The sequence below is a fragment of the Marmota monax genome, unplaced genomic scaffold, assembly GCF_021218885.2.
Source record: "Marmota monax isolate L192 unplaced genomic scaffold, Marmota_monax_Labrador192_F-V1.1 WCK01_AAM20220418_F8-fsc00060, whole genome shotgun sequence".
In the NCBI taxonomy this organism is placed as follows: Eukaryota; Metazoa; Chordata; class Mammalia; order Rodentia; family Sciuridae; genus Marmota; species Marmota monax.
Window position 1 is genome coordinate 10,714,420 of NW_026692826.1, and position 26,128 is coordinate 10,740,547.

General features: G+C 58.4%; 1 protein-coding gene across 3 annotated transcripts in view; it reads left to right on the forward strand.

Annotated features, from left to right (window-relative positions):
- Positions 1-26,128, forward strand: part of Nfatc1 (nuclear factor of activated T cells 1) — a 100,024-nt gene that overhangs the window by 1,930 nt on the left and 71,966 nt on the right. For 2 of the 3 annotated variants that reach the window (XM_046448584.2, XM_046448587.2), the window contains exons 2-3: positions 10,806-11,904; positions 24,610-24,769. In XM_046448584.2, coding sequence (XP_046304540.1) covers positions 10,806-11,904; positions 24,610-24,769 — 1,259 coding nt within the window. Of the gene's footprint in view, positions 1-2,266; positions 2,423-10,805; positions 11,905-24,609; positions 24,770-26,128 lie in introns of those variants that run through there. The other variant, XM_046448585.2, reaches the window with a different exon arrangement.

Below are 26,128 nucleotides of genomic sequence, written 5' to 3' on the forward strand. Positions count from 1 at the left end.
GCTTAGGAAAATAAGTTTGAAAATGCTCTGCTAAAAGGCAGTGGACTAGGGGCAGTGATGCCATTGATTACACAGTTATGGGATGTGTATAGGGACTACAAAATTGGGCTATCCAGAAAGTGGGACCCAATCTTGTGTAGGGACCAGCCAAATACGGAAGGGAAGGTGGCTGGGCACGGGACAGTGTCTGCCTGCTGCAGCTGAGGCCTGCAGGGAAACTGGCTCCTGCCCTTCCTGAGTGGGTGTGACCAAGGCATCAGCTGCCCTCTTCAGGGCCTGGGTGATTACCAGGATGTCCCCATTTTAATGAGCATCTGGTGGAAGCTCATTAGGCACTGGTGTTTTTGAAGGCCCTATGCTATTCTCCCCTGAAGAATGCCAAGAAATGTAGGCCTGTAGGTGGCCACCCAGTCAGAGGATGCTCCCTCCACACGCTCTCCAGAGCCAAACAAAGCTTTCCCTGTTCTCCGCCACTCAGCTTCATGGCATTGTTTCCTAGTCCACATTAGAAAGTGCCGCAGAGCTTGCACCCTGCCTTATCACACCCAGCACTGGAGAGCTGCATCCCGTTAACGTCCCTGCAGCCTGTGGAGGAGGCTCCAAGCTAAACACTTCAGTGGAGACCTGAGTGTTTGCTGAACTGGAGAATGGGGATGCAGAACCAGCGCTCCACAGCAGGGGCTGGTTTAATACCCAGCTGCCCAGTCTGATGGCCTGAGTTGGGGACTTGAATGAGGAGGGAACCAGTCTAGTCTCTGGGAAGAACCCTGTGACTTCCCAACAGGGCCTGGGATCTGGGGCACATGTGCACGTGTGTGAGCTTGTTCTCAGCAACAGTTTAGCAAAACCCTTTAGTCTAAACATGAGTAGGCCTGATATTTGTGTGTAACTTTTGGTAGTGGTGAAAAGGTAGTTGAAGTAAAATAAATAAATAAAAATGGAAAGAGAAAATGAAATGTTGATGCTTCTCTACAGAAAACAGAACTTCCATTTACTCAAAGGTCAGCAGAAAAGCAAACTAAAACAAAACAACCCTCCAACATGCATCTCAAAGTGAGAACTATTATTAGAAACTAAATCAGGCCAAGCCGAACCACAGTTTATCACAGAGAAAACCAGCCATTGGGAAAGTGTCCTGGGAGAGAGGCAGCCGCACACGTGAGGCCCAGGTTGACGGCCTCTGGAAAAAGCCCTCCCCAGGGCCCAGGGCAGGAGGAGGACTCTGGGGACTAGCAGTGGCAGGGTGGTGCTGACCTCCCTCCCTTTCCTTCCTGGCTCCCTCCCATCTGGTGATGCTCAGCCTCCCACTCCAGCCTGGCCACCATTTTGCTGGTATTCCAGATGTTGGTTTTAGGTGGTGCCAAGAGGTGGGGAAAGTCAGAACAAAAAGCTGGAAGAGACAGGAAGAGGACGGACCGGCTCCCAGCCCAGCCTTTCCTACTGACGGAGTGTACCCGAGCCACGCCGGCGCGCCCGGTGAACATCAGCTCAGCTGAGAGGGCGAGGAAATCGCCCGTGAATGACCGGGAGTCCTGGGGACTCCTGAGTGTGCAGTGCAGAAGGGGCCAGGGGACTAGGAGGCCGTCTGCGGGAAGGGGCGGGTGCTACGAACCAGGCAGGACTGAGGGAGGGCGCCCGGGAACAGCACGCACCTGTGCTGCGGGAGGTATCCCAAAGGCCAGCACCGGGGATCCCACAAAATGCCTCCTGTCTTCCCGGCACTTTCTGCAGCAACGGGGCCTGGAAAATGCTATTCCCGGAATTTCCTGCTTGAAGTGGCAGAGTCGGCGGCAGGTTGGGGAAGTGCTCCGGGAGGCCCCCCCTTAAGCCCCCCCCCCCCGCCGGGGCTTAAGGCCCAGGGTCCACAGACGGGGGCAGCCACCGAGAGGAAGTCCGTGGGCCCGAGAGGCTCGCGGCCTGAAAGTTTGTTTCTTTCTAAACTTTTGGACCAATCCAGCAGACTGGTCTCGGTCCTCGTGGAGGGGACCAGCCAGACCTGCCGCGCCTCCTCCCGCTGGACACTGCGTTCCACGCCGAGCAGAGGGACTGCTGCGGGGAGGGCGGTCCCCGTCGAAGCTCCAGCCCGGCACGTCCCCGCACTCGGTCGGGGACTCCGGGCCTGCGGGGGCCGCGCCCGGACTCGCGCGCGGAGTTTATTTAAAACTCGGAAGCCGGCGGCCGCGGGCGGCTTGTTTATGTAAACCCGGAAACACCCGGGGGGACCGGGGCGGGACCGGGCGGGGAGGGGACAAGGGAGGGGACAGGCCGGCGGGAGGGCGGGGGCGCGTCACGCCGAGGACGCGCTGCGAGCGCCGGGCTCACCGGCCGCCGCGCGACCCCGACATGACGCGGCTGGAGCACGACCCAGAGTTCGACTTCGAGTTCCTCTTCGAGTTCGACCAGGGCGGCGAGGCCGCCACAGGTGGGTGGGCGGCGGGGCCGGGTGGGAGACGCCGTCCTCGCCCGGCCCTGGGGACCCGGGCCGCCCTCCCCGCGCTCCCCGCGCTCCCCGCGCCCGGCCACCTGTGGGCAGGTGGCTACCTGAGCCCCGGGCCCTCGCGGGCGTGGACGGCGGCGGGCACCCGAGAGTTCGCCGAGGCCCTTCCCACCGGCCCTTCCCCGGGGACGCGAATGTCCGAGGCGAGGGACTTGGACCTGGCCGTCCCGGGACAGATGGTCAGCGGCGCTGCCAGAGGGCAGCAGGAAGCCGGGGCCTGGGCAGAGGCCGAGCCGGGAGCCAGGCCCGGAGCCCCCCGCTGCGCTCCCTCCAGGAAGGCTCCCGGCTTTGGTTCCCCTCTCACGCCAGCGCTGCCACTAACGAGAGCCTTTGCTTCCTTTCATTTTCTGTTCTCTGTCAAAAATCAAGGTTCCAGTTAACAAAAGACCTATGGCCCCTCCCCCACGCTGACATTCTTGAATAACATCAAGAGTGCGAATAATGACAGCCTGTCGCAGGGCAGACTGGCGAGAGCAGCGCGCCCAGGGCCCTGGCCCAGCACTTGGACGGCGCTCCACCTGTCTTCTTTTCCCAATTCAACAACTGGGTGGGTCTCCCCCTTATCCTGTCCCTGTCCCAGCCCAGTTGCAGAAATGTGATGGAACAAATAGGACCCTTGGGGAGGAAAGTTCGTCCATCTCTTTGGTGATGTATAAGATTTTCCAGAGCATTCACCACCTGCTTTTAAAAATCTGAGTATCTTGTTTATCTTTTTAAAATTTTTTATTTGTTCTTAGTTATACATGACAGTAGAATGCTTTTTGACGCATCGCACATAAATGGAGTATAACTTCTCTTCTGGTTGTACGAGAGGTGGAAACAGGCTGGTCGTGCATTCATATGTGCACATAGAGTAATAATGTTGGATTCATTCTTCTGTCCTTCCTACGCCAGGTTGCCTCTCCCCCCTTCACTCCCCTCTGCCTAGTCCAAAGTACCTCTCTTCTTCCCTTAGCAGCCTTGCCTTATTGTGAGCCTGATAGTGAATCGGCATTCGAATATTAGAGAAAACATTCAGCCTTTGGATTTGGGGGATGGGCTTATTTTGCTTCTGGTTCATCTTTGAAAGTAAATGTCCTACCAGGCTGCCAACTGCTGCGCTTCCTGACCCTCCCCACTATCTTCCCTCCTAGGTTCCTTTCATCTGTGTCTGTTGCTGAAGGCTCCAGGGCTCTGGGGTCAGTAGGAACCAAGACAGGTGTGGATGGGGGAAAGAGACAGCTTTGGGGAGGAGAGTTGGGGCAGGAGGTGGAGACGTGGGCCGGCCCCTTTGAGCTTTCCAGACTGAGATTTGGCTGTGGGTGGCAGTGAGCATCCCCACCCTTCCTTCCTCCTGCAGCTCTCATTCTTGAATTGGTGGTCCCATCAAAGGTGCTCTCTACCTCAGTGTTCATTTCATTTGCACTTAAGACTGGCTGCACAGAAGTGTGGACCCCACTTCAGACCTCTTCTTCCCATGTCAGAGTTGGTCCAGAGGAGACGCTGCTGGGGCCCTGGCTGTCTTCCGTGGCCTCCCAGGCCTGTGTCTTCTGGGTGGGGTGGCCAGCAGGGTTGGGGCGAGGCCCCACTGCCTCCCCTTGCTGGTTTGCCCAGCAGCTTCTGACTGGAAGCCCAGCCAGAGGAGCAGGGACCAGGAGCCAGGGCCTCGCCCACAGGATGGGCTGTGTGCGTAGTGAAGGAAGCTGTGGCCCAAGGCGGCTCAGGGAGGAGCACAGCAGCTGCGGCCTGGCAGGAGGTGCCTGTGGTGACCCTGCAGACCTCCAGGGCTGTGCAGCACAGGACCCAGGCCCAGCCCAGGCGGATCTTAAGTGGGTCTCAGTGCCATGGGTCACTTCTGTGAGGGCCCTGCACATAATGGGGAGGGGGGGTTCAGGCCCTGGAGAGAGCTCTGGGCAGGGAGGCCTTCCCCTTTTCACAGTGTCAGAGATAAGTTGCTGGAAACCATTCTACACTTAGGCAGTATGCGTTATACACCACAAGTTATGACAAGTCATCACATTACAGCCATAGTCCTGTCCTTCCCAGACCAAGTGGGAGAAAGTGCTCCACGTTGTTTCTGAGCCTGGATATAAATAAAGAACGCACAATCCTATGATCAATTGCAAAAAAAAGTAGCTCTGAGTTTTGCAGGTTACACTGATTCCAAAGATTCACTTTGTCAAAAAAAAAAAAAAAATAGTGGGCAGCCCTGAGCACACTCCTGGGCAAATGCTACTGCCCTTCCCCTCCTTTCCCCTCACACCTCTACACCCACAGTCTTGGGCCTCATGGAGTCTCTTTGGAGGGAAGGACCTGGTTTTGTGGTTGTGCATTTCCAGCGTGCTCAGCACTGCAAGTGTTAGACGTTCACGGGAGAATGAAAAGAGGGTCTTTAAAATCCTGTCCTGGGCAGGACAGGAGTGATGTTCATTCCCAGCACCTGCGTCTTCCTTTCTCCACCCAGCCTGCTAGGCCGCAGGTCCCCCCTGGGGAGAAGGCAGGGCCTGGGCTCCCCTCTGGGGCTCAGGAAATAGGCTGTGCCTGTCAGCTGGGAGGCGGCCTGAGCTTCCCGCCCGAGGGCTCCTGTTTTCTAAGTTATTTTGGCCTAAACACTGCCAGCACCGTCGCCCTGGTGACTTGGGAGGAAACTGGCCACAGCCTGGGCCTGGCAGGAGCCGGGACCTCTACATGGGCAGTTCTGCCTGTCTGCCTCAAGCTCCGCTGGTGGCCTTCAGAGGATCCTGTGAGGGAAGGGGACAGTGCAGAGTCAGGATCTGGAAGAGGTTTCTGTTCTCAAGTCCAGTTTCAACAATGGGATGGTTTTCATTCCCTCAGGAAGACGTCGAAGGGCCAGCCACTGTGGCAGGAGACCTGGAAGAAAGTCTTGCGCTCAGGAGAGCCCCAGGCTCCCGCCTGGACTTGCCGAGGGTCAACATTTCTGGAAAGCATTCCAATCTCTCCTACCAAGGCCGTGCTGCCTTCTCAGATGTTTCCATCCAGGACAGGCTTGTCTGTGTGAGCAGGACATTTTAGTCCTACCTCAAGTTTCCCAGGGAAGACCATAGCTAGTAAGGGACAGTGTGGACGCTTTTTCATTCTTTGTACAACTGGGCAACACGCAGTGGTGCTGGAGGGGTGTGTGCTGGGGTGGGCCCGGGCAGGACCCAGGCCCTTACGTGGGCTGTGCTGAGCTGTCCTGGGACGCTGGCGGCCGCTTCCTGCTGCTGCGGTGAGCCCGACTGCTGCCCTGTAAGTCTCTCCAGCACAACAGTACCTCAGAACCTGTTGCTGTCTGTCACACCAGCAGCCTGACCTGTTCTCACACCATCCCCTCAGGTAGTGCCATGGTGTGCTGAGTAACGCTTCACCCTGCAAGGTTGCCAGGGATTGGGGGTCGTCTCTTCTGTTTGATGCCCGGGTGTGCTGCCCCATCTTCGCCTGGACCCCAGCCCCACTGCGTATGTGTGCAGAGAGCTGTGTCTGCCAGCGTTTGGAGGACAGGGCCTGGCTGGCAGGCTTTTCCCAGTTCTATTTCTAGCCTTGTGTCCTGCAGTTCAACCCCAGCAAAGGCTAAAGGGGATGTTCCTTACAATGAAAACTAAGTCCTCTGTGATGGAGCGAGCCGGTGTGAGCGGAGGGGACCTGGCCATGGCCTGAGAGGGTGTTTCTTGTCAGAAAGCACCTGCCTGGTGCAGCACCGTGGATGTACTGCGCATCCTGGCCTATGCAGAGCGAGGGCTCCGTGACTGCACTTCCCTGCTGACTCGGGGCCGTGCCTGGAGGTCACAGTAGACTGCCCAGTGGGCTGCCGCTCGCTCGGCTGAGGTGTCCTGATGGAAAGCACAGCACACGCTTACGTCTGGGGCTGCTCAGAGGCAATTGCGTTTCATGGTGCTGAAAGAACTGACGCCACAGAAGGGTGCACCTGCCTTCAGACAGGCCGGCTTGCTGAGGTGGGCAAGACCAGGGAAGCTGGTCAGCTCAGGAGCCCAGTGCACAGTGTCCTGCACTCCCTGCTCCCAGCCTGCACACTTTTGTGGCATCAGCACCCAGTGTGGCAGTGTGTGCACAGGAGGGCGGCCGAGAGGAGTGGCCCGCGTGACTTAGAGGAGTGGGAGAACAGAGTGGCCACAGAGGGAGGCCCGCTGGCTTCACATTTTGTGATGCATCTTAGGATGTGCCAGTTGGAATGTGCCCAGGACAGGACTCTCTTCTGCAGTCACCTGCGCTGCAGGCCAGAGAGCCCCTTTGGCTGCTGGCGCATTCCTGGGTGTGGCAGCCAAGTTCTTCAGTCCTGTCTGGCTTGACAGAAGTTGGTGAGATTGTTCAGAATTTTTAAGAAAGTTGCTGGAATTCTCTCATCCCCTGCAGACTGACCTTGCATGTGAACGAATTCCGCTTTGGACAGGACAGGTGGGAAGTCAGTGGGGACAGTCAGCTCTACAGCTGCAGGTGGGCTTGGCAGGGCAGCCCTCTGCTGGAGGGGGCCTCCCTGGTCCATGGAGGGCCAGCACCTGAGGGCTCCTTGATTGACGGCAGATCGGCAGAGGCACGGGCACCTGAGCTTCACCTGTGGCTTCTTTAAGGAAAACTCACACGAGGCGAATCTTTCTTGTTTTTTAATAAAGCCTTAATGTTTTTACTTCCCCCATTAAACCAGGTGTCGTCGGAGCACTTTGGTCTGAATAAAGACTCCCTTTGGATGTCCTGGGTCTGGGTTGTGCTGCACAGCCAGGCCCTGCCTCATTTCCCCCACACTGCCCGCCCTTCTCTCAGACACGCCTCCTCCTGCAGCCCAGGAGGGCCAGAGCAGCCCCAGGGCCATGCCTCTGCCTGCCCTGCCCTGCCATTTCCTCTGGAACCTTTTTGAGATCCTCTTGCCATCCCCCGGACCCTGGGCAGCCCAAGCCGGTCCTGTTGGTGGAGGGTGCTGGAGTGGAGAGTCGTGTGGGAGGGTAGCCCGGGGTTTGCTCTGCTCGTTGCTGGGCGTTTCTGAGAAGTCTTCCAGATGGCCTTCCCTGTCAGGTACAGCTGAACCCAGGGCCGCTGTCGCTGAGGCAGTGAGTGGTCTTGTCTTGGGAGGTGTGCTCTGATGGGCCACACCTGGCCTCCTTCGGGCCTGGCAGCCTGCAAAGCCACCTGCTGTGGGCCTTGGCAGGGGCCTCTGCAAAGCACATTCAGCATCTCCCACCAGCCTCTGCCTCCCAATCCCTGGTCCTCTGGAGTTGGATTTGCTGGAAATGAAAATCCATCCTTCCTTGAATGTGAGTGTCCTCAGGCCTCAGAGCAGAGAGCCTTGAGCAGACAGGGTCACTGGGGTTCTGGTGTCAGTTCCTAGGCACCTCTCCTCTGCCACGGCGGGCGACACAGCCTCTTCCTCCTGGGTGGGGCCTGGTTCCACAGTCCCAGGATGTGCTGCCTGAGGCTGTGTGTCTAGAGGCAGATGTTGCGCTGGGACTTCTGGGGAGGAAGCTTCCTGCATCCCTCTCACCTGCCAGACAGGTGCCTCTCAGCCTGCTGTAGAGTTGATGGGGCTCCAGGTGGTGGCCAGGGCCCTGGATGCTGAGGAGAGGACCACAGGGGACCTGTGGCTCCTGGCTCTTCCTTGGGGACCTCAGGAGCCCGTGGGCAGGCTCCCAGGTGGGCGGGCATTCGTTTGTGTGTGGAGACCCTGGGAGATGCCCAAAGGGCCTGCAGGGTATGGCACGGTGACCGTGAGTAGGAGAAGCCCCAGGAGAGGTGTGTTTCAGAGGAAGCCCTGTCAGTGGGAGGCCTGCGAGTAGAAGCTCCGTGCCAAGGGCGAGCCCCAGGGCTGCGCCAGGAGGAGGGGCCGGCGCCGCTTTACCTCAGAGCCCACCCGGGACATGCCCACCATGGTAAAATGATTTGTTGGAACCTACTAGAGTCTTACCTCACAAATACATGCACCCTTCCACCATCAGTACTCTGCCTGGTGATTCAAGCCAGTGCTGCACACAGCCTGAACCCTCCGTCCGTCTTTGGTCAAGGAGATGGTGCCCAATCTCTTACCTGGAGATACTCCCCTGTCCATCCCAGGGCTCTGTGCTGAGTGTGCTGCCCAAGTGCAAGTTCAGTTTGGGATGTGGGACCAGTCAGGAAGGCTCTGAGGAGCACCTTGCCTCTGTGTCTGTCACCTGTGTTCGACAGCAGAGTGACATGTTGGTGACCATAAAGAACCACACTTCTCCCCCCTTGACTTGTCTCTTTTGACATCTTTTGGTAAAACAGTAGAGAGAGAGGACAGGGAGCCCAGTGGTGTGTGCCTGGGGTGCTGCCTTGCCGCAGAGCTGTGGGTGCCATTGGCAGGACCTTTGACAGAGCCGGGCCACCTACTGCCCAAGCGGACTGCTCCTCCCGGCCTCAGCCTCCCACCTGAGCCTGTCTGGGCCTGCTGCAGCTTGGTTCCTTTGGGCCAGCGTCCTTGCCTAGCGGCATAGTCCATGCCGTCCACGGGGTTCTTCCCCGGGGCTGTGCTTGGTGGTCGGGGGGTCAGCCCGTCTACTGCCCTAAGCCCAGGCCTGCACAGTGCTTGGCCCTGTAGGACCCCAGGTGCCACCGGCTGGCTGATGCCACCTCTTCTCCAGGAAGTGGCTTTCCGGGTGATTGTTTCAGAGGCTGAAATCTAACTTTTAACAGTAGACTCTGGCTTCCTGTCTTGAGGGGTTGGCGTGACGATTGGGAAGTGGGGCTGGCACATGGCGAGGACTGGCGCAGCCCTTCCGCCTGGCTGCAGGGCCAGCCCAGCGCTGACTCGGGGCCGCCTGCAGAGCTCCGGTCGCCTCCAGGCTGCTGTGCTGCCTTTCCTTGTCATGGCTCTGGAGTTGCCAGAAGTCACCTTGGGAAGAGGGAGCGGCGGTTCTGTCCGCAGGAAAGAACTGATGGTGAGGGTTATAAGAGATGGGTTTAGAGACAGGCTGGTGGGTGGCTGTTTGGGGAAGTAAGCAGGAATAGGAACAGAACTCCACCCATGTTGAGAGCCAGGCCCGTTGTGTTAGAAGATAAAATTGGTTTGGATGGGTGCTCTGAGCCCCCTGGCTCCTGGGGCTCATCCCTGCTTGTTTCTGAACAGGGACACCAGAGTGCAGCCGCCTTGAATACAGCACTGCCTCTCCCGGGCGTTTGAGTCAGGAGGCAGGGCGAGAGTTTCCCTGTACGGCTTCTGTTCCTTACAGACTTGGGATCTCGTCTCCAGACCGCTCGTGCTGTGGGAGGGCTCGCCAGCCGGAAAGCTTTCCTGTTAAAACTACTAATGGGGACAATGCTGATTTCTAGAAAATATTTTGAAGTATAATCATACACAATGATTCTTAGATCTAGCTGTGCAGCAGGATCGTCTGTTTGTTTTGTTTTAAAAAAATGGATTCTTAGGACACAAGCTAGCCTCAGACATCTTTGAGAGGGACTTCAGAATCCATGTTTTCATCTAGTCCTTGAGCTGGTGATCACGTACCTTCACAGTGATCATCCTGTTTAAATCTGTTTGAATGTCTAGGTCCCTGTATCTAAAATACATACCTCTTTCCACCTTCCCCTCTACATCAGCCCTCCGTCCCCTGCCGTCCATCATACCTGCCCATCCTTGGACCCACCATCTACCCACCCACCCACCCTCCCATCCACTATCGATCCATTATCCATGCACCCCATTCACCCACTTGTGCACTCACTCACCCGTCTGTCCACCTGCCCATCCATCCCTCTGTCCATCCATTCATCCCCAACCATCCACCCAGCAGCCTTCACCCTTCATGCACCTGCACACCGCCCTTCCCTCCGTCGTATCCCGTCCACACATCTGTTCACCAAGAAGCAAAGCGAACACCTTCTCTTTGTGTGTCAGGTACACTAGGCTCTGAAGACAGCGAGCACCAGAGACCAGGGCAGGTAAAAGTTCTGCCCCACAAAACTCCTTTCCTACTGGTCAAGGACGGGACGGGAGAGAAAAGTGATCAAGGACACACAGTGCTGGGCTGTGGTGTGTGTGCAGGAGAGAACTGAGCCCGAGAGGGTGCCCCGGAGTGGGGCTGGGCTTGGACTCAGGTAGAATGGCTGGGGATGCGGGTCTCGTGGGAGGAGCCAAGGACACTAGAGTTGGCTCACAGCGCCCTGCTGCCCCGATAGGCTTGGACGGAGTCGGGTGGGAGGCCTGGTCCACACAGCCTCCACCACACCTTAGAGGCCCACTTCCTGGGGGTCAAGGTACCACCCACCCGTCCAGGCCTCCAGGGACTGGGAAGCTGGGCTGCAGAGCGTGTGGGGCCAGGCTCCTGCAGACCGGCCACTCACCCTTCTTGTCTCTTTCCTCCAGAGCACTACGGTTACGCACCCTCCAGCACCAGCTCTGCCCTGCCACTGCCCGCGGCACACACCTCCTTGGCAGCCCCATGCCATGACCTCCAGACAGCCACTCCTGGCATTTCAGCCGTCCCTGCAGCTGGGCACCCCTCGGGGTATGGAGGGGCTGTGGACAGTGGGCCCGCAGGGTACTTTCTGTCTTCTGGCAACACCCGGCCCAACGGGGCCCCAGCTCTGGAGAGCCCCCGGATCGAGATCACCTCGTACCTGGGCCTGCACCATGGCAGCAGCCAGTTCTTCCACGATGTGGAGGTGGAGGACGTGCTTCCCAGCTGCAAGCGGTCGCCGTCCACTGCCACCCTGACCCTGCCCAGCCTGGAGGCCTACAGAGACCCCTCCTGCCTGAGCCCGGCTAGCAGCCTGTCCTCCAGGAGCTGCAACTCCGAGGCCTCGTCCTACGAGTCCAACTACTCGTACCCGTATGCGTCCCCCCAGACGTCCCCGTGGCAGTCGCCCTGCGTGTCCCCTAAGACAACAGACCCCGAGGAAGGCTTTCCCCGAGGCCTGGGTGCCTGCCACCTGCTGGGCTCCCCCCGACACTCCCCGTCCACTTCTCCCCGCACAAGCATCACCGAGGAAAGCTGGTTGGGTGCCCGCAGCTCCCGGCCCACGTCTCCCTGCAACAAGCGCAAGTACAGCCTCAATGGCCGGCAGCCCTCCTGCTCCCCGCACCACTCGCCCACGCCGTCCCCACACGGCTCCCCCCGGGTCAGCGTGACTGAGGACACCTGGCTTGGCAACTCCACCCAGTACACCAGCTCGGCCATCGTGGCGGCCATCAACGCCCTGACCACTGACAGCCTGGATCTGGGCGAGGGGGTCCCCATCAAGTCCCGAAAGACCACCCTGGAGCATGTACCCTCCGTGGCACTCAAGGCGGAGCCCACTGGGGAGGAGCTGGGTGTGACCCCGCCCACGTCCGACCTGCCGCCCGAGGAGTTCACCTTCCAGCCCCTGCGGAAGGGCCCCTTCTGTGAGCAGTACCTGTCGGTGCCACAGCCCCCCTACCAGTGGGCCAAGCCCAAGTCGCTGACCCCTGCGACCTATGTGAGGTGAGTGGCAGTGGAGACAGGGTGGGCTCTTCCTCCTCACAGGGCAGGAAGGGTGGTGCTGACTTGGGGTGCTCCCGGCCCCTGCTCCCTCCCTGGACCTCCACCTGCCTGCTCTGTGCACTTAGGGTGCTTCCCGAGAGCCCATCAGGTTCCCCTTTCCACAGGATGTCTGTGGGATGGGGCCTGCCCTGGCGGCCTCATGTGACTCGGTCATTTGCAAAGGCCCTGATTGGGTTGGGGTCAGATCCACAGGTCCAGGGCAGGGGGAGACGTCAACCTACGAGTTCTGGGGACACACTGTGGTGAGCTCATGCGCACAGCGTGTTTCCCGTGAAGCACCTCAGCAGGCCCCGCCCGTGTGCACGCCTGCTGCTCACCCACTTCCTCTCTCCGCCTTAATTGCCGTCACCTCCTCGGGGGCAGATGGGACCTCAGCTCAACAATCCCCCAGAGCAGCCACCTCGCCAGCATTGGTGAACAACACAGCCGCCTCCTCCCAGGAGACGGCTCTGCTCGCTGGCGGGCTGGCAACGGGGAGCTCAAGTGTGTGCCAAACTCCGGTCTTGAGTTGCTGTTTTTTCTCTTTAACGGGGTACGGGCTCCCTGGGGCCCACTTCACCAGCCCCGAGCTCTTACTTCTGACTGAACAGCTTTCCCGACAGGTGGGCTGCTCGCGTCCCTGGCAGGGTGCTTTGGGCTCCAGCAGTTTTATCTAAGGCGTGAAAACGTTGCCCAGGCCAGGGAGGGCCAGGTGTCTGACGTCAGGACTGGAGCCTCGTCCCCAGGCAGGGGGGTTGTGACTCCCAGGGGTCCTGCCTGCAGCCCAGGGCTGTCCAGGCCCTGCCCTTCTGTCTGTTTCTTGATGCCTTTCCATCAGGGGATCCTGAGGCAGGCCTGGGGTGGGACCCACCTGGGACCCACCCCCACCCATCTTCAGCGGTGCTTGCCCCCTTGGTAGGTGCCCAGGCAGGCCACTGGGCACAGAAGTCCTCATCTCCAGGGCCCTCTCCTCCACAGTGCAGCCACAGGCCATGACCAGAGAGAGCTGCGGGGGACGGTGCTGCTGAGACCCCTGAGAATCTGTGGCAAAGGAAGAGTGTAAGAGCTGATGACCACTGAGCACCCGGATGGGCCCCGTCTCCCCACCAGGGGCTGCAGGCTGGCTGGGGGCCTGGGGAGAGGAGCGCACTCCCGCGCTTCCTGACCCGCACCAGCTCCTTGCCACCTTCTCCGCATCTCTCTTCAGTCTTGGGAGCTTTAAATGGCTAGTGATCCAGCATTTTCATAAAAATGAGTATCTTGGGACCAAGGGTTAATTCTTAATATGGGGAATCTAAAACCTCCAAGTGGGAGCATTTAAACAACATAAGAACTGTACCTGGGATTGTGGCTCAGTGGTGGAGTACTCACCCAGCATGTGCAAGGTGCTGGGTTCCATCCTCAGCACCACATAAAGATAAATAAAATGAAGGTATTGTGTCCAACTACAACTAAGAGACTGTTTCTAAAAACTCCAAGAACTATCAGTGCTTGGTGCACTCTTACAGTTTGTGCTGGACTCAAAATAAGACTGTTTCAACCCAAGTGGTCTCTGCAGGTTATGGTCTGCATCTCAGACTGCGAGGGGCACTGTCCCTCACCGTGGACTCGGTGATCTCCGAGGACCAAGGGAGGAGGAATGTGACTACCTCCCTGGGCACAGGCAGCCTTAAGAAGCCATGAAAGTCAGTTCAGGCGAACCTGCTGGCCAGCATGCTGGGCTGCCATGGCCAGGCACCCAGGCTGGGGACCAGGTGGCTCTAGAAAGGACCCTCCTCCCCAGAGCACTGTGCTGGAGAGAGAGGCCAGGGTGTCACAGGGCCAGCTCCTCAGCAGAGTCCTCTCCCTGGCTTGCAGATGCCACTGTCTCCTGGTGTCCAGATGTCCCCCCTTCTTATGACACCAGTCTGTTGGACCCAAACCCACCCTGGTGACCTCCTTTTAACTTGGTCACCTCTTTAAAGGCTCATCTCCAAATCCAGCCACATTCTGAGTGCTGGGGGTTAGGACTGTCATGTAGGCGTTTGGGGGACACAGTGCAGCCCCTGGCTGCCTGGCTCACTATCCCCGGGAAACAGCGGTGCCAGACCACGTGGGTCCTCAGCAGCAGCATCCTCAGGAGCCTTGGCATTTCTAGTGGCTGGCATCCACCCTCTGCCTGTCCCAGACTGGCCTGGGCGCAGTGTTGGGTGTCCTTGCCTGAGCTCGGCTTGGCACACCAGCAGTGCTCTGCGGCCATGTGACTCCTACCTGTCCTCTTGGCCACAGGGCTCGCCTGACGAGGTGTGATGCTCATAACGTTTCTGGGGATCAGTGCAAGCACACACAATGCGGAAGGTACCAGACTCTCAAGGGGTTGGGTTTCACCTCTTCCCACCCTTTTGGTTCCACCCCAGAATATGTTTCCTGGTCCCCTACAGTGCATCTCCCTAGACCTTGTCAGTCGCTGTTCTAGGGCAGCTGGAGGCCACGGGGGAGATGAGATGTGCATATGCTCCATCAGCGACAGGGAGCCGCCAAACTCCTGCCCTGGAGTGCTGGGCGCATGGGCACGACCAGGCAGTGAACGTGGCTGAGTGGCCCTGGGGTACTGTGTGCTCTCTCCTCTGCAGGCGTGGGGAGAAAAATCCTCCCCCACGGGCCCTTCCTGGGGTGCCGGGTCTCAGCTCTTTGGTCTGTCCCATGTTTAAGGAGCTTAGGGTGGAAAGTGCCATGTTCATGTTCTCCAAGGAGCTAGATGTTCTGCAGACATTCACCTTTTGGGGTCTTTTTATGGCACCCTCTCTTCCATGCAGAGCACCCCAGAGGTCCCTCAGCATTCAATTCTTATGACAGCCAAAGAAATGATCTGTGAAACTAGCAAGAATATTGGTCAAGAATTTAAACGGTTTTTTACAGTTTAGCTGAAAGTCGCTGAAACTTGAGAAACCATCACAGAAAGCTGTGGGACTTGAGGCAGCCTCCTCTTCCTGTGAATTCTAAGAGTTCTCGTCTCTCTCCCATCGTCAGACTCAGGCCAGGCAGCCCCAGGGGAGCAGGGCTCCCTCCACCCTGCGCCTTCCAAGGGGAAGACAGCACAACAGTGAGCTTCACCGGAGCCAGAGGGCTTTCGCGAGGCACGGAGTGCAGGTGGGATCTCCTGGGCAGCAGCACTGGGAGGGGACATCAGGCGCTTGTCCCTGGCCAGGAAGGGCCTGTGTCTAACCACCTGTGACAGAGATGCCAGCTTACATTCTGGGTATTTCCAAATATAATTTTCAGATGGTCACTCTCAGGAATATCTACACTTACCTAAAGGAACTAAATCTCACAACCGTCTGTCCATCCAGGCCATCCTGTCACCTCACAGTGCATGTCCCAGCCTCTGGTGCCCCAGCGTCTCCCGCCCTCAGCTTGCCTGGGAAGAGGAGAGTTGCTTGGGGAGTTCAGATGGAAAGGCGCTGACTCTGGAAAAGCAGAAGTGTTTTAATCTTGTGTCTTTGCAGCCAGCAACCCATCTGTTGAGCTGGATTCTTGGGCATGAGCCTTGCTCTGTTAAAGGCATGGGGCTTCTGAGGGGCAGGGCAGGTGGGTGAGCAGCCTTCTCTCCGTTTGCCAGGTTCAGAGGGCCAGACGCAGGTGCACCTCTGCTCGGTGAGTGCCTGTTTGTCCTTCCCTGGGTTTGGGCTGTCGTGTTGGAGGTCTCTGTGAGTTTGGTAGCTTTGAGGCTGTGCACAGGGTGAGTTTCAGGTCTGATAAGACCCTGGCTTCTCAGTGGTAAAAAGATCAGCCTGCAGGTGGATAACTTTTTCCAAACATAAGCCCCTTACACTCAGGGATTTCTGCAGAAACAGGATACCTGCTGTGCTTGTGGCCCTGGTGTTCATGCAGGCCTGGGGCAGGCAGGTGTTGGAAAGAGGCAAGGCTCCTGTGGGCTCCCAGACCCTGGGATGAGCGGCCCAGCTTCTGGCCTTGGTGTCCAGCTGGACTGTCCAGCTCTGATGTCTGAGGAGAATGTAGCACATCCCCAGGCGTTGGTGGCCCCTTGGGAGGCTGCAGCATAGGGGGCTTCTCCAGAGCACGTAGGTTCTCAGGAAGTACTGGCCAGCAAGGCCACCTCGGCGCCTCCACTGTGGGCCAAGGGATGCGGGCATCACCTCTTTAGTGATGGCTAGCACTGAAGTTGGGGACGTGAGCCTGCCCTGTGGTTTGCAGCCCACTTTCAGGCCAGGGCATGGCCATCATGTAAGCCTACTCACTGCCATCCCCAGGACCTGTGTGTATGAGCCCTGCCCTGTCCTGGGAGGGAACCTGATGCCCGGCTCAAAGCCTGCATTGCTGCTAGCTGGTCTTCCTTGCAGAAGCCTGGCCGTGGCACCCTGTCCTCTTGTCTCAGGGGCTCTCTGGGCCTCCCCCTTAGCTCTTCGTAGTCACTGAGCTCAGTGGTAACAGAAGTCCTGATCGAGTGCCTGGGAAGATGGTCCTATTGCTGGACCCCCCCCCCCCCCGTGTGAGGCTGGGGCCGCCTCTCTTGGCAGGTGGGCTGCTCCATGATGCCCAGGAGGAGTCCTGCTGGGAGGGACGGGAGCTCCGCAGGCTTGGGTGTCAGGCTCACCCTGCACATGCTCAGTGTGGCCTCTGCTGTCCCTGCCCAGTGTTGGTGAGGGTGCCACCATCCTCCTGAGGTTGGGGCTACACTGCAGCTCAGGGTGGGGGTGGAGGGCAGTCTCTGGGATGCAGCTTCATCCTTCCTTCCTGGCAGCCCGTGGAACCTGGTGTTCCTGGGCACAGTAGGGAGCGCAGGGGCTCTTCCCTGGCTGTGGGAAGATGCCCTCGCCGACACATCCACCCCTCCTGGCACTCTGCGTGTCAGATGGCATCAGGTCTCTGCACAGCCACTGACCACCAAGGGCAGCAAGGTCAGAATCAGGGCTCCGTAAGGGCCCCCAGTTAATAACCCCTAGAGTTGAACGTGTGCCTGAGATGAGCTAACTGTGTGCCTGTGCCCCGACACCATCTCTGGGGGTCCCTGACTCGTTGGGGGCCAGTGGGGATGGCTTTACCACCAGCCCTGGGAGGCTGTGGGCAGCAGAGGGATGGGACTGACCTGCACTGTGAGGCAGCACAGCAAGGTCTGTGGGGGCCCAGCAGGGACAGCACCCCTGAAGAAGGGGCTTTTCAGGGCCTCCGACGGGCAGGGCAGGCGTGGAGCACAGGGGCTGCATGTGGAGCCCCAGGCGTGTTCCTGTGGCCACAGGGAAGCACTGAGCCCACTCCTGCTTCCTGACCTGCGGGGGCACAGCCTCCTCCCTGCTGGGCTCCCGTGGGTGTGGGCTGTGTGTGAAGTGCTGACTCTTGGCTGAAGGGTCAGCTGACGGTTCAGCTAAGAGGCTGTGCCTGATGAACCCGGTTCTTCCAGCGTCTCAGAGGAGAAAGGGGACTCCAAAAGAGGGCCAGAGAGGGCAGGCAATTACATGATGTCTTTGCATTCATCCCGAAGTCCACCCATGAACGCCTGGAGTTATGCTAGTCTCATAAGGATCCAGGAGCCATGCTGTGCTCAGGAGGGCTGGTGGCCATGCTGGTCCGGCTCACGCCCAGGTGTGATTTCCCAAACTCAGAGCCCCCAGCTGGGAGGAAATGTGCACACTGTGTGTGCCAGTGACCACAGACAGACACTGGGCTCCTGCTCAGGTTTCCAGCTGAGGAGAGAGGCAGTCGGTGGGAATCGGGGACCTGCAGCCCAGTTAATGTGGGTGGACACATGGACCAAATGTTGTGACCTCTAAAGCTAGACTCTCAGAGACAAAGTAGTGGAGCTATCTCTAGTGTTTCTTGGGGTCTGGAGCAAAAGGGGTCGTGGATCTTCCTTTTGGTGATCCCTTCTAAAACATCTCCTGGATGCTGTGGTTGGACACACAGTCTTGTTGGTGTTGATAGAGTGGCTGCAGCTGCCTTTGGATGTGGGTGCTTCCTCTAGACTCCAGAGCATAGCTGCTTGCCTTTGGGATTCCCATCCACATGTGTGGGGAGAGAGAGGAAGGCCCTGGACCCCGCCCCGTCTCTGATTTTTGCCCATCTAAGATACCACAGGGACGTGCTGGTCCGACCCAGTTTGGCTCTGCAGGTGTGGGGTTCCAGGCCTGTGGGAGGGGCCTGTTTGTCCCTCCCTGGGACGTGACATCACACATGCATTCCTGGGAGGCAGTGGTGTCACAGTGTGGGCCTGGAGACTTTAGGAGTGGCCGGTCTCCTTTCCACTGCTTGTTCAAGGCGTTTCAGAGGTGGATGTCCACCTCTGCTCCTGTGCTGCTTCCAGAGCAAGACGATTCACCCCAATCACCAGGATAAGGTTGGGGCAGACCTTGAGTCACGTGGAAATGCCTGTGTTACCTGTGTCATTTCCACCCAGGAAGTGCGGTTGTTTCCAGAGCCCCGGGGCCGTCAGTGGGCAGTGGCTATAGTGATGACCCTGGAGCCGAGCTCTGAGGGCCCAGGAGCCCCAGGCAGCCAGTAGCATCGAAGGCCCAGGAGGCCCTGCTCCATGGTGCAGGAGCCCACCGTGGGGCCGTGTGCAAGGCCAGTGCCCTCTGCAAGGGAGGGGACTGCAGCCCTGAACAAGTCACAGGGGAGAAGCGAAGCTCTGAGGCCCCCAGAAGCGCTCTGGTTGGGCATGGTATGGTCTTGTGGGCAATGCCCGGCTCGAGGCTTGGCACCCGGCTACGGTTGGAGCTTGCCACCTGGGAGGTAGGGTCCTGCTCACACCTGGGGTGCCGGGGGTGCTGGCATGGTGGCACACAGAGGCCAGAATGAGAGGGATAGGAAGTGACACCATTCTTATTTTTAGCCAGAACCATGAAAAGGAGTCGGGCCGATGGCTACTCTTGGCAATGTCACCACGCAGGAGCTGTCCCCTGCAATGGGCTCTGCACGGACCCCTCTGCCTGGGGGTCCGTGCCGGCTCCTGGAGGAGCTGCCTCTGCCAGCTCCTGGAGCCTCTTTTGCCAGAGCGGGGAAGGCGGCTCTGAATCCAGCTGTCAGTCCTCTGTGTCGGCCACAGCCGGAACAGCAGCCGTCTCCAGGCTGTGCATCCGGGTGGCAATGTGTTCCCACAGTGGCTGGGGCACTGCCTCTGCTGCTGTTCAGGGTCACATCTTAAGCAGAGATGCTGTTCCAAACCTGGCCTTCACTGTTAGCAGACACCCAGTTCCTCTGGAGGCCTGTGCCCTCTGAACAAGTGAGTGGCCTGTGGGAGCTTGACCGGCAGCCATCAGCCAGAGGTCCAGGCGCTGGCGTGTCTGCCTGTGCCCCTCCTGCATTTGCTCCTACGATGCTAAATTTCTTGTTCCTGTTTTCATTTGCTTTATTTTTTGTTTTCCATAAGCAACCCTCTGCAGAGGCCTGTGGTTTTAACAACATATTCCCTGAAACGGCTGAGAGGAGACTCCATGGAGGAGGTGTGGGGGGCATCAGCGCTCCAATTCCCATGGGAGTTGCTCCTCTCTCTGTCCACTCATTCACTCATCTGTCCATCTGTCCTTTTCTCTGCGGGTGATCTGCAGCCCGAGGACTGGCACTGAGACAGGCAGGGCCTCCTTGGTCTGAGAGCCTGGTTCCTTTAGTAGATGGAGGGGACTGAACATATGAGTGTGGTATCCATTCTTTGGAACTGTGAAGGCCTAAGATGAGTTCCTTCCTGAGTCCCACCTTCCTTCCCTGGAGTAGAGCAAGGCTTGGGAGCCGGAGGCGCCCTGTCTCCCACGGCTTTGGCAGCAGGTGGACTGATGTTGGTGGGCTCTGGCTGTGCAGTGGAGGGAACCCCCACCCCACCCCAGGAGCTGTCCACAAGGGGCCCAGGTAGGCCTGGGGCCCTGGGGCTCAGCCTGGCCTCTGCCCTGCTCTCCATCTGGCCCAGGTGCAGGGCACCAGGTGAGATGGGGCTCCTTGACTGTCCACCGCCGCAGAGTGGAGCCCCTGGGGCACCCTAGTGCGTTCAGGAGAGGCGGGGGCACAGAGCAAGAAGAATATGAATTTTCCAAAGTGCTAAAGAATCTGCCTCTTGGAAGTTCTGCAGGCCCCATTTGGTGGGACCACAGAATGCAGCCAATTCCCTGAAACCCTGAATCTGTCATTTAGAACAAAAGTTTCTCCACAGACGCCTGCTGCCTGGGTTCTGCAAGTTCTGATTTGTGGCTTTGACTTCATTTGCACTCCTGAGTCAGGGGAACACCCCCTCTCGGGGACAGAGACTGCCCCCTGCGAGTCTCTGTGCCGGCCTCTGGCCTCACTGCCACTCCCAATGCAGGGTGGAAACCAGGGACCTAACAGAGCCCCTGGTGTCCTGGTCATCATCCTTGGGCCCCGGGTTCTGGGAGCAGTGGGTGAGGGTCAGCCTGCACAGCTGCCATGATGGGAGGCAAGAGGCGGAGGCAGGTGGACGAGGCCCTCTGCTCCGAGCCCACCCTGATGGCAGGAGGGCCAGGCTGGCCTTGCTTCTCCATGTCCCCACTGGCGTCTCTCTGGAGTCCTGCCTCCCCTGCTGGGTGCAGAGCTGCAGCTCTGGGTAGGGAGGACAGCTGCTAGGAGCTCGGGCCACAGACACAGGGCCGCATGCCCGAGAGCTCAGAGCTTGGGCTTGTGAAGTTATCTTGATTACACAGATCAGACCCTTTGCTGTGGAGTGTTTTAAAAACACAATCGTGAAGGAAGGCAGAGCCTCCTCCTGCCCTGAGGACTACCACCCAGGTCACTTAGCCCGGTCCTCCAAGTCCTTCCTGAAGTTCCCAGTGGACGCTCTGAACGCATTCCAAGGCCAGCCGCTGGCCAGCCTGGCTGCTCCAAGGCATCCTGTGGCTCTCGGCAGCCTTGGCAGTGAGTCTCTCTCAAAGGCAGGAGCTCATCTTGGAAGCTAACACGCCTCTTGACCCCTCAGAGCGACTGCTAGAGCAGCGGGTCTTCGTTTCATTGGCCAGAGCTGGGGTCTCCCCATCTGGCCAGCAGTCACTGGGATTGGGGCGAGGGCCCACTGGGCACAGTCTTCAGGGTTGCTTGCTGTGCGCTCTGCCCTCCACTGCTCTTGTCCCTGCAGAAGTTGCAGGAGACACGTTCTGCCCCGCTGCACTTGGCCGATGGCCTCTGTCTGGGTTGGCTCTTTGGTCCCGGTACTCCCTGCTTCTCCTTTAAATCGGTGCTGCCTGGGAGCTCGCTCGGGTTCTGGGTTGGTCTGCGTTTGGCAGAGCGGCACGAACATGTCTTTGTGGTTCCGTTGATACTGCTTCTCCGCATGTTCAAGTTGGAACATCAGAGAAGCGCGCAGAGGCGAGCATACGAAGCAGGGCTTACTTAAAAAGGGGTCACATAGATCTCTCCAGCGAGCGAGAAGGGGCCGTAGCTGGTGTCCTGGTGTCCGCAGAAACGAGGTGTTCTGGCCTTTTTAGGTGAGGTGTTCTGACCAGGATTCCTTTGTTCTCCTGCGCCTTCCCCCAATCTTTCTCCTTCCTGACAAGGCCGGGAATGATCGGCGTGGCCAAAGGTGGGAACTGGTGGGCTGAAGGGGGACGGGCAGGTTGAGTAGACAGGGACACAGTAACCGCCTTACAGCTCCCTGGAGGGAGGGGAAATTCCTGGGACAGGTCACCTTGGCAACAGGTTGGAGCAGGGGCAGGCTCTTGATAAGATCCCTCAGGGGACAGTCTCCAACTTCCCAGACTCACTCCAATCGGCCTCTGAGATCACCTGACTTGATTTACCTCTCTACCCTGACTGCCTGAATGATTCTAGCTTCACAGTCTGTCCTGATGGAAGGTCTGAATGACCTCGTTTTGAACCAGGAGGTGGTGGGCCACGGCACTGGTGCAGAAACCTGAGCCCTGGGCTGTGTGGCCGGCAGGTGGGCCACCCCACTTGGGAAGGGGAGGGGCCCCTCCCCAGAGGCTCGGCAGCCCGCCCTTCTTGTCCCTGGGAACAGGAAAGCTGGGAGCCACACTGTTTTGCCAGCCCGAGGCCTTCAGAACTCACAGAATTGAGGAAAAATTGCTTGCGAAGAATGTTCGCTTTCAGATCTACATGTGTTTTATTACTGTGTTGTGTCTCATGGGGTCCGACGATTGCATGAGTTTATGAGGCCCACATCCAGTCTATGCAGTCACGAGATCGTGCTTCATAAGTGACCTTCTGAGGAGGCCAGAGAAGGGTAACAGATACTTGTCACACCTGGTGACAGTGGCTGCTACCTCAAATGGCCTGTCCACTGCCTCTGGACAGTCAGCCCCTCTGTTGGGGGGGGAGACCAGCCTTCAGCCTGTGGGAAGTGGCATCTTGAGTAGGTCCAGGTATTTCCAGGACTTTTATCACCTGTGAATCAGACATATTTATCTTACTTATGTCTGTTATTCATGCACCGCATGTGGTTTTCAGTTTTGCAAGTGTTTAAGTGTAGTAAGAAGAGGTGGACAGCAGCACAGGGGGCCCCTTCTGGGGCGTAGTGTTGGCAGAGAGTCAAGCCCACTGGGACCCCTGTGGTGCCCACTTGCAGGGGGGTGGGGCTTCATGGTGCGGGCAGGGCAGGGGCTGCGTCAGGAGCCTTGGGCTCAGAGGGGGCTCCCTGATTTAATTATGCAGATATTCGTATCACTGGTGTTTATAAGAGCAAAGCTCTGGGAACAACCCAAGGTTCAACAATAGAGCACTGACCATTATTGTAAATAATGAGTGTTACTGAGAACTTGTAAATCACATTCACGTAATGATTCTGTTTTTCATCAAAATGCCAAAATGCTCACAAAGTGATCTTTTAAAAGAAAAGCCAGTTACGCCGTGGCATGTGCTGTTTAGTGAAAATAGAGGCATCTGTCTTGTAGAGATACGGATCTCCCCCAGCTGCAGTAGTGGCTCAGATGACAGTGTGGCAAGTGGCCTTATGTGCCTGTGGGTGGTGGCCTCAGATGTTTCCCTCAGCATGGACCCAGTGGGCCTCGGCACCTGCTCAGTGTTCCCTGAGACTTTTTAAAAGACAAATTAAGTCTAAGGCGAGTCTGAAGTTCGCTGTTACGATCCGTCCTGAGCTCAGGCCTTCAGCAGTGCTGACCGTGCTGGTCAGTGTTCTGGTGGTACAGAGCTGGGCGCGGTAGACCCCAAGAGGGCCGCAGGCGGGTGGCTGCCCACCTCTCTTCTCTCCAGTCTCGGGAGTGCAGGTTTGCATTTTTTTTGTTTTTGTTTTGTTTTGTTTTGTTTTTGGTGAGCTGCCAGATTCATGCTGAAAGTTTCCAACCAGAACCAACAACCTTAACTGTCTATATTACAGTCTTTACTTTGTAAGCCCCCGACTGTAAGCTGTTGGCACACTGCCGTGTAAATCTGCTCACAGAGTCCTTCTCACGTAGGAGTCGGGGAGGGTCCAGAAGCCTTCACCTTCAGGAAGCCCCTGCCTTTCCCAGGGCAGCCTGGCGCACCCCTCTCCCTCCTACCTACCCCCCCCCCCGTGTGTGTGTGTGTCTGTCTGTCTGTCCTTCCTCTGTGTCTGTCACCCTCTCTCTCTTGTTTTAGTTTCCTGGGAGGCGGGTGTAGCCCATTTCTTTTCCCTGAGAATATCTTTGCTTTCTGTAGCCAAAGGCAGTCTTTCTGTCTAGATCAAAGCTTGCTCGTGCCTGTGTATGTGACACAAGTAGAGCTGGTGCCCTGGACACGGGGCTGAGGGGTACCCTGTGGGCAGTGCACCCTTTGCATGCTCGGTGCCCAACACCTGTGCCGTTTGCTGCTCAGGGGGCAGGGGTGATGGCCAGCGAATCCTCCTGCACTAAGAATCTGTGGGCCTCTCCGCTGGCCAGAGCCGCCCCCCTCCCCAGCAGCAGGTGCTCTGCCCCGAACTCCCCACGGACCGTGGGGCGACCTTGCGCAGAGGCCTTCTCTGCTCCTGGCCGAGCTCTGCTGAGCCACTCTTCCTTCCACCCAGCAGCCTGCTGGAAACGGCGGAAACGGGGCACATGACGTGATCACCCAACACAGGAAACAGCCGCTAGCCTGGCCACAAGCTGCTGAAGGCATCACAGTGCTTCCCGCGTCAGGGCAGTGCCCTGACTGCTGTCGAGGTCCCCTGAAGCCACAGAGGCCATCGCAGCCCTGGCTCAGGTGGTGGGGGGTGTTTCTGTGTGGGCTACAGATTCTCAGTGTGCCTGTGGCCCTGCATTTCAGGGTCACATTCCTGTCGTGGTGGCCCACATGGTGACAAACACAGTGTTCCTTCCTGAGCTTCCAGGACTTCTCACACACAGGGCAGCATCAGTCAGGAGCAGGGAGGATGCAGCGGGAGGTGCAATCTGTCCCCATCCTGGGTCTGCTGGCAGTCGTCTGTAATGTGGTGGTCCCCAGGAAGTGCCCTGGGCAGCCACCCCCAGGGCTGGGGCCCCAGAGAGGCTAGGGTGGCCTCCAGGGCCGGCTGTGGCCGAGGTGTACAGGGCGGGGCTGTGTGGCCCCCGGTGCTCTGCACTCCTACCCCACAGGGCGGAGGTTCCAGAGCACTGGCTCACCTCGGCTGTGTGTCCTCAGGTGCCGGGCTCGTGCCTCTCTGGTCTCAAGGCTCTCGGTGAGCAGGACCCTCTGCTATCAGGAGTGTCAGACAGCTCTGGCTGGTGGTGGTGAGGGACACTGACTGGGTTCCCGGCGTGGTAACCAACCGCCTCTCCTTTTCAGCCCGTCTCTGCCTGCCCTTGACTGGCAGCTGCCATCCCACTCGGGCCCGTATGAGCTGCGGATTGAGGTGCAGCCCAAGTCCCACCACAGAGCTCACTATGAGACGGAAGGCAGCCGGGGGGCCGTGAAGGCGTCGGCCGGAGGACACCCCATTGTACAGGTATGGCTCGGTGCGGACACTGGTGCTCCTGCATCCGGCGGGCAGCCTCGGGACAGCTGCTAACCCGGCTTTTCCCCCTCGGGTTTTAGAAAGTCATTGCCTCCCACCCAGTTCTGCTGAATTTCACGTACAGTAAGTGGAGAAGTCCCATTGTCTCTTCAGTGGAGATGCCCTTGACTTACGTGGCCTTGTGTCCCAATAAGCCCCTTGTAAATGAAACACTGAAAGTCAAAGTGCACTTACCTCCCCCACCTCCTGGCCCAGCCCTCCTGACGGCAGGCTGACTGTGCCACGCCTGCGGCTGGCGCCCAGCACTGCGGCTGGGGAGGAGAAGCTGTGCTGCCTTTAGGAGGGGAGACCCGTGCCGAGCCCCCTGTGCTCCGAGCGTGCACAGTCGCACAGGGGGCTGCTTGACAGCGTGCCCAGCAGACCTCTGCATGCGCTTGGACACATGGGGTGGTGACTCTCACGGCTCTGCTCTCTCCTTGCTGAAGGCCTTGGCCCTGCAGCAGGATTCTGCAGAAGTGCCTGGCCACCTTCTCACCTGGCTTTTGCTGGCGACGCAGGTGCTGGGCTGCTGGCCCTGGACCCAGGGAGGCTGTTCTCACCCGCCTGCTGGGCCACATCTGAGGGAGCTGGCGAGGGGACAACCTGTAGCAGGGTCCCTGCAGGGCCAGGCTCTCCCTGTGTGGCTCTGGTGGCACTTCCTTGCCTGATTAACATCTTGGCAAAGGAAGCATCCAGTTGCCGCAGACTCAGAGTGTCCAGCAGTGACAGCCAGGGAGGCATGTGGTGGCCAAGAGGGACGGTGTGAGACCCAAGCTAGTCTCTCCTCTGCTGGACATTGATTGAATCCTGGTGGCTGTGCAGGGGCCAGCACCCCCCAGCTGTGCCTGTGTGCTCCGAGGCTCAGCTCTCAGGGTGCTGCTGCTGCCGTACAGGACATCTCACAGGGCTCCAGCCACACGGGGCCTTGGAGAGCCTTTTTCTCCAGTGCCCCAACATCACAAAGCATCACACATTCCCTATGATTTGGGGAATGATGCCAGCCAGAGGGGGAGCTCGGTAGGCACCCTGTATTTCTATTTTATTCCATTTAGGTAAATAAAAAGCCTGCGAGGGCAGGAGCACGTGGAGACAAATGGCTGTTTGCCAACGCGGCAATCAACCGCCTGGAATTAGCGGGCGAGGCGCAGAAGCAAAGCACTTTAGCCGTGCTCACAGATGGTGTTAAGGTGATATTTGTGGCCCGTGTGCTTGACGCCAATTAATACCCACTCTGTTAGCTGCTTGACGTGAGAAAATGCAGGAGACATCAGCACACAGCAGCCGGCTGACATTTTAAGCCTCCACCTTCTC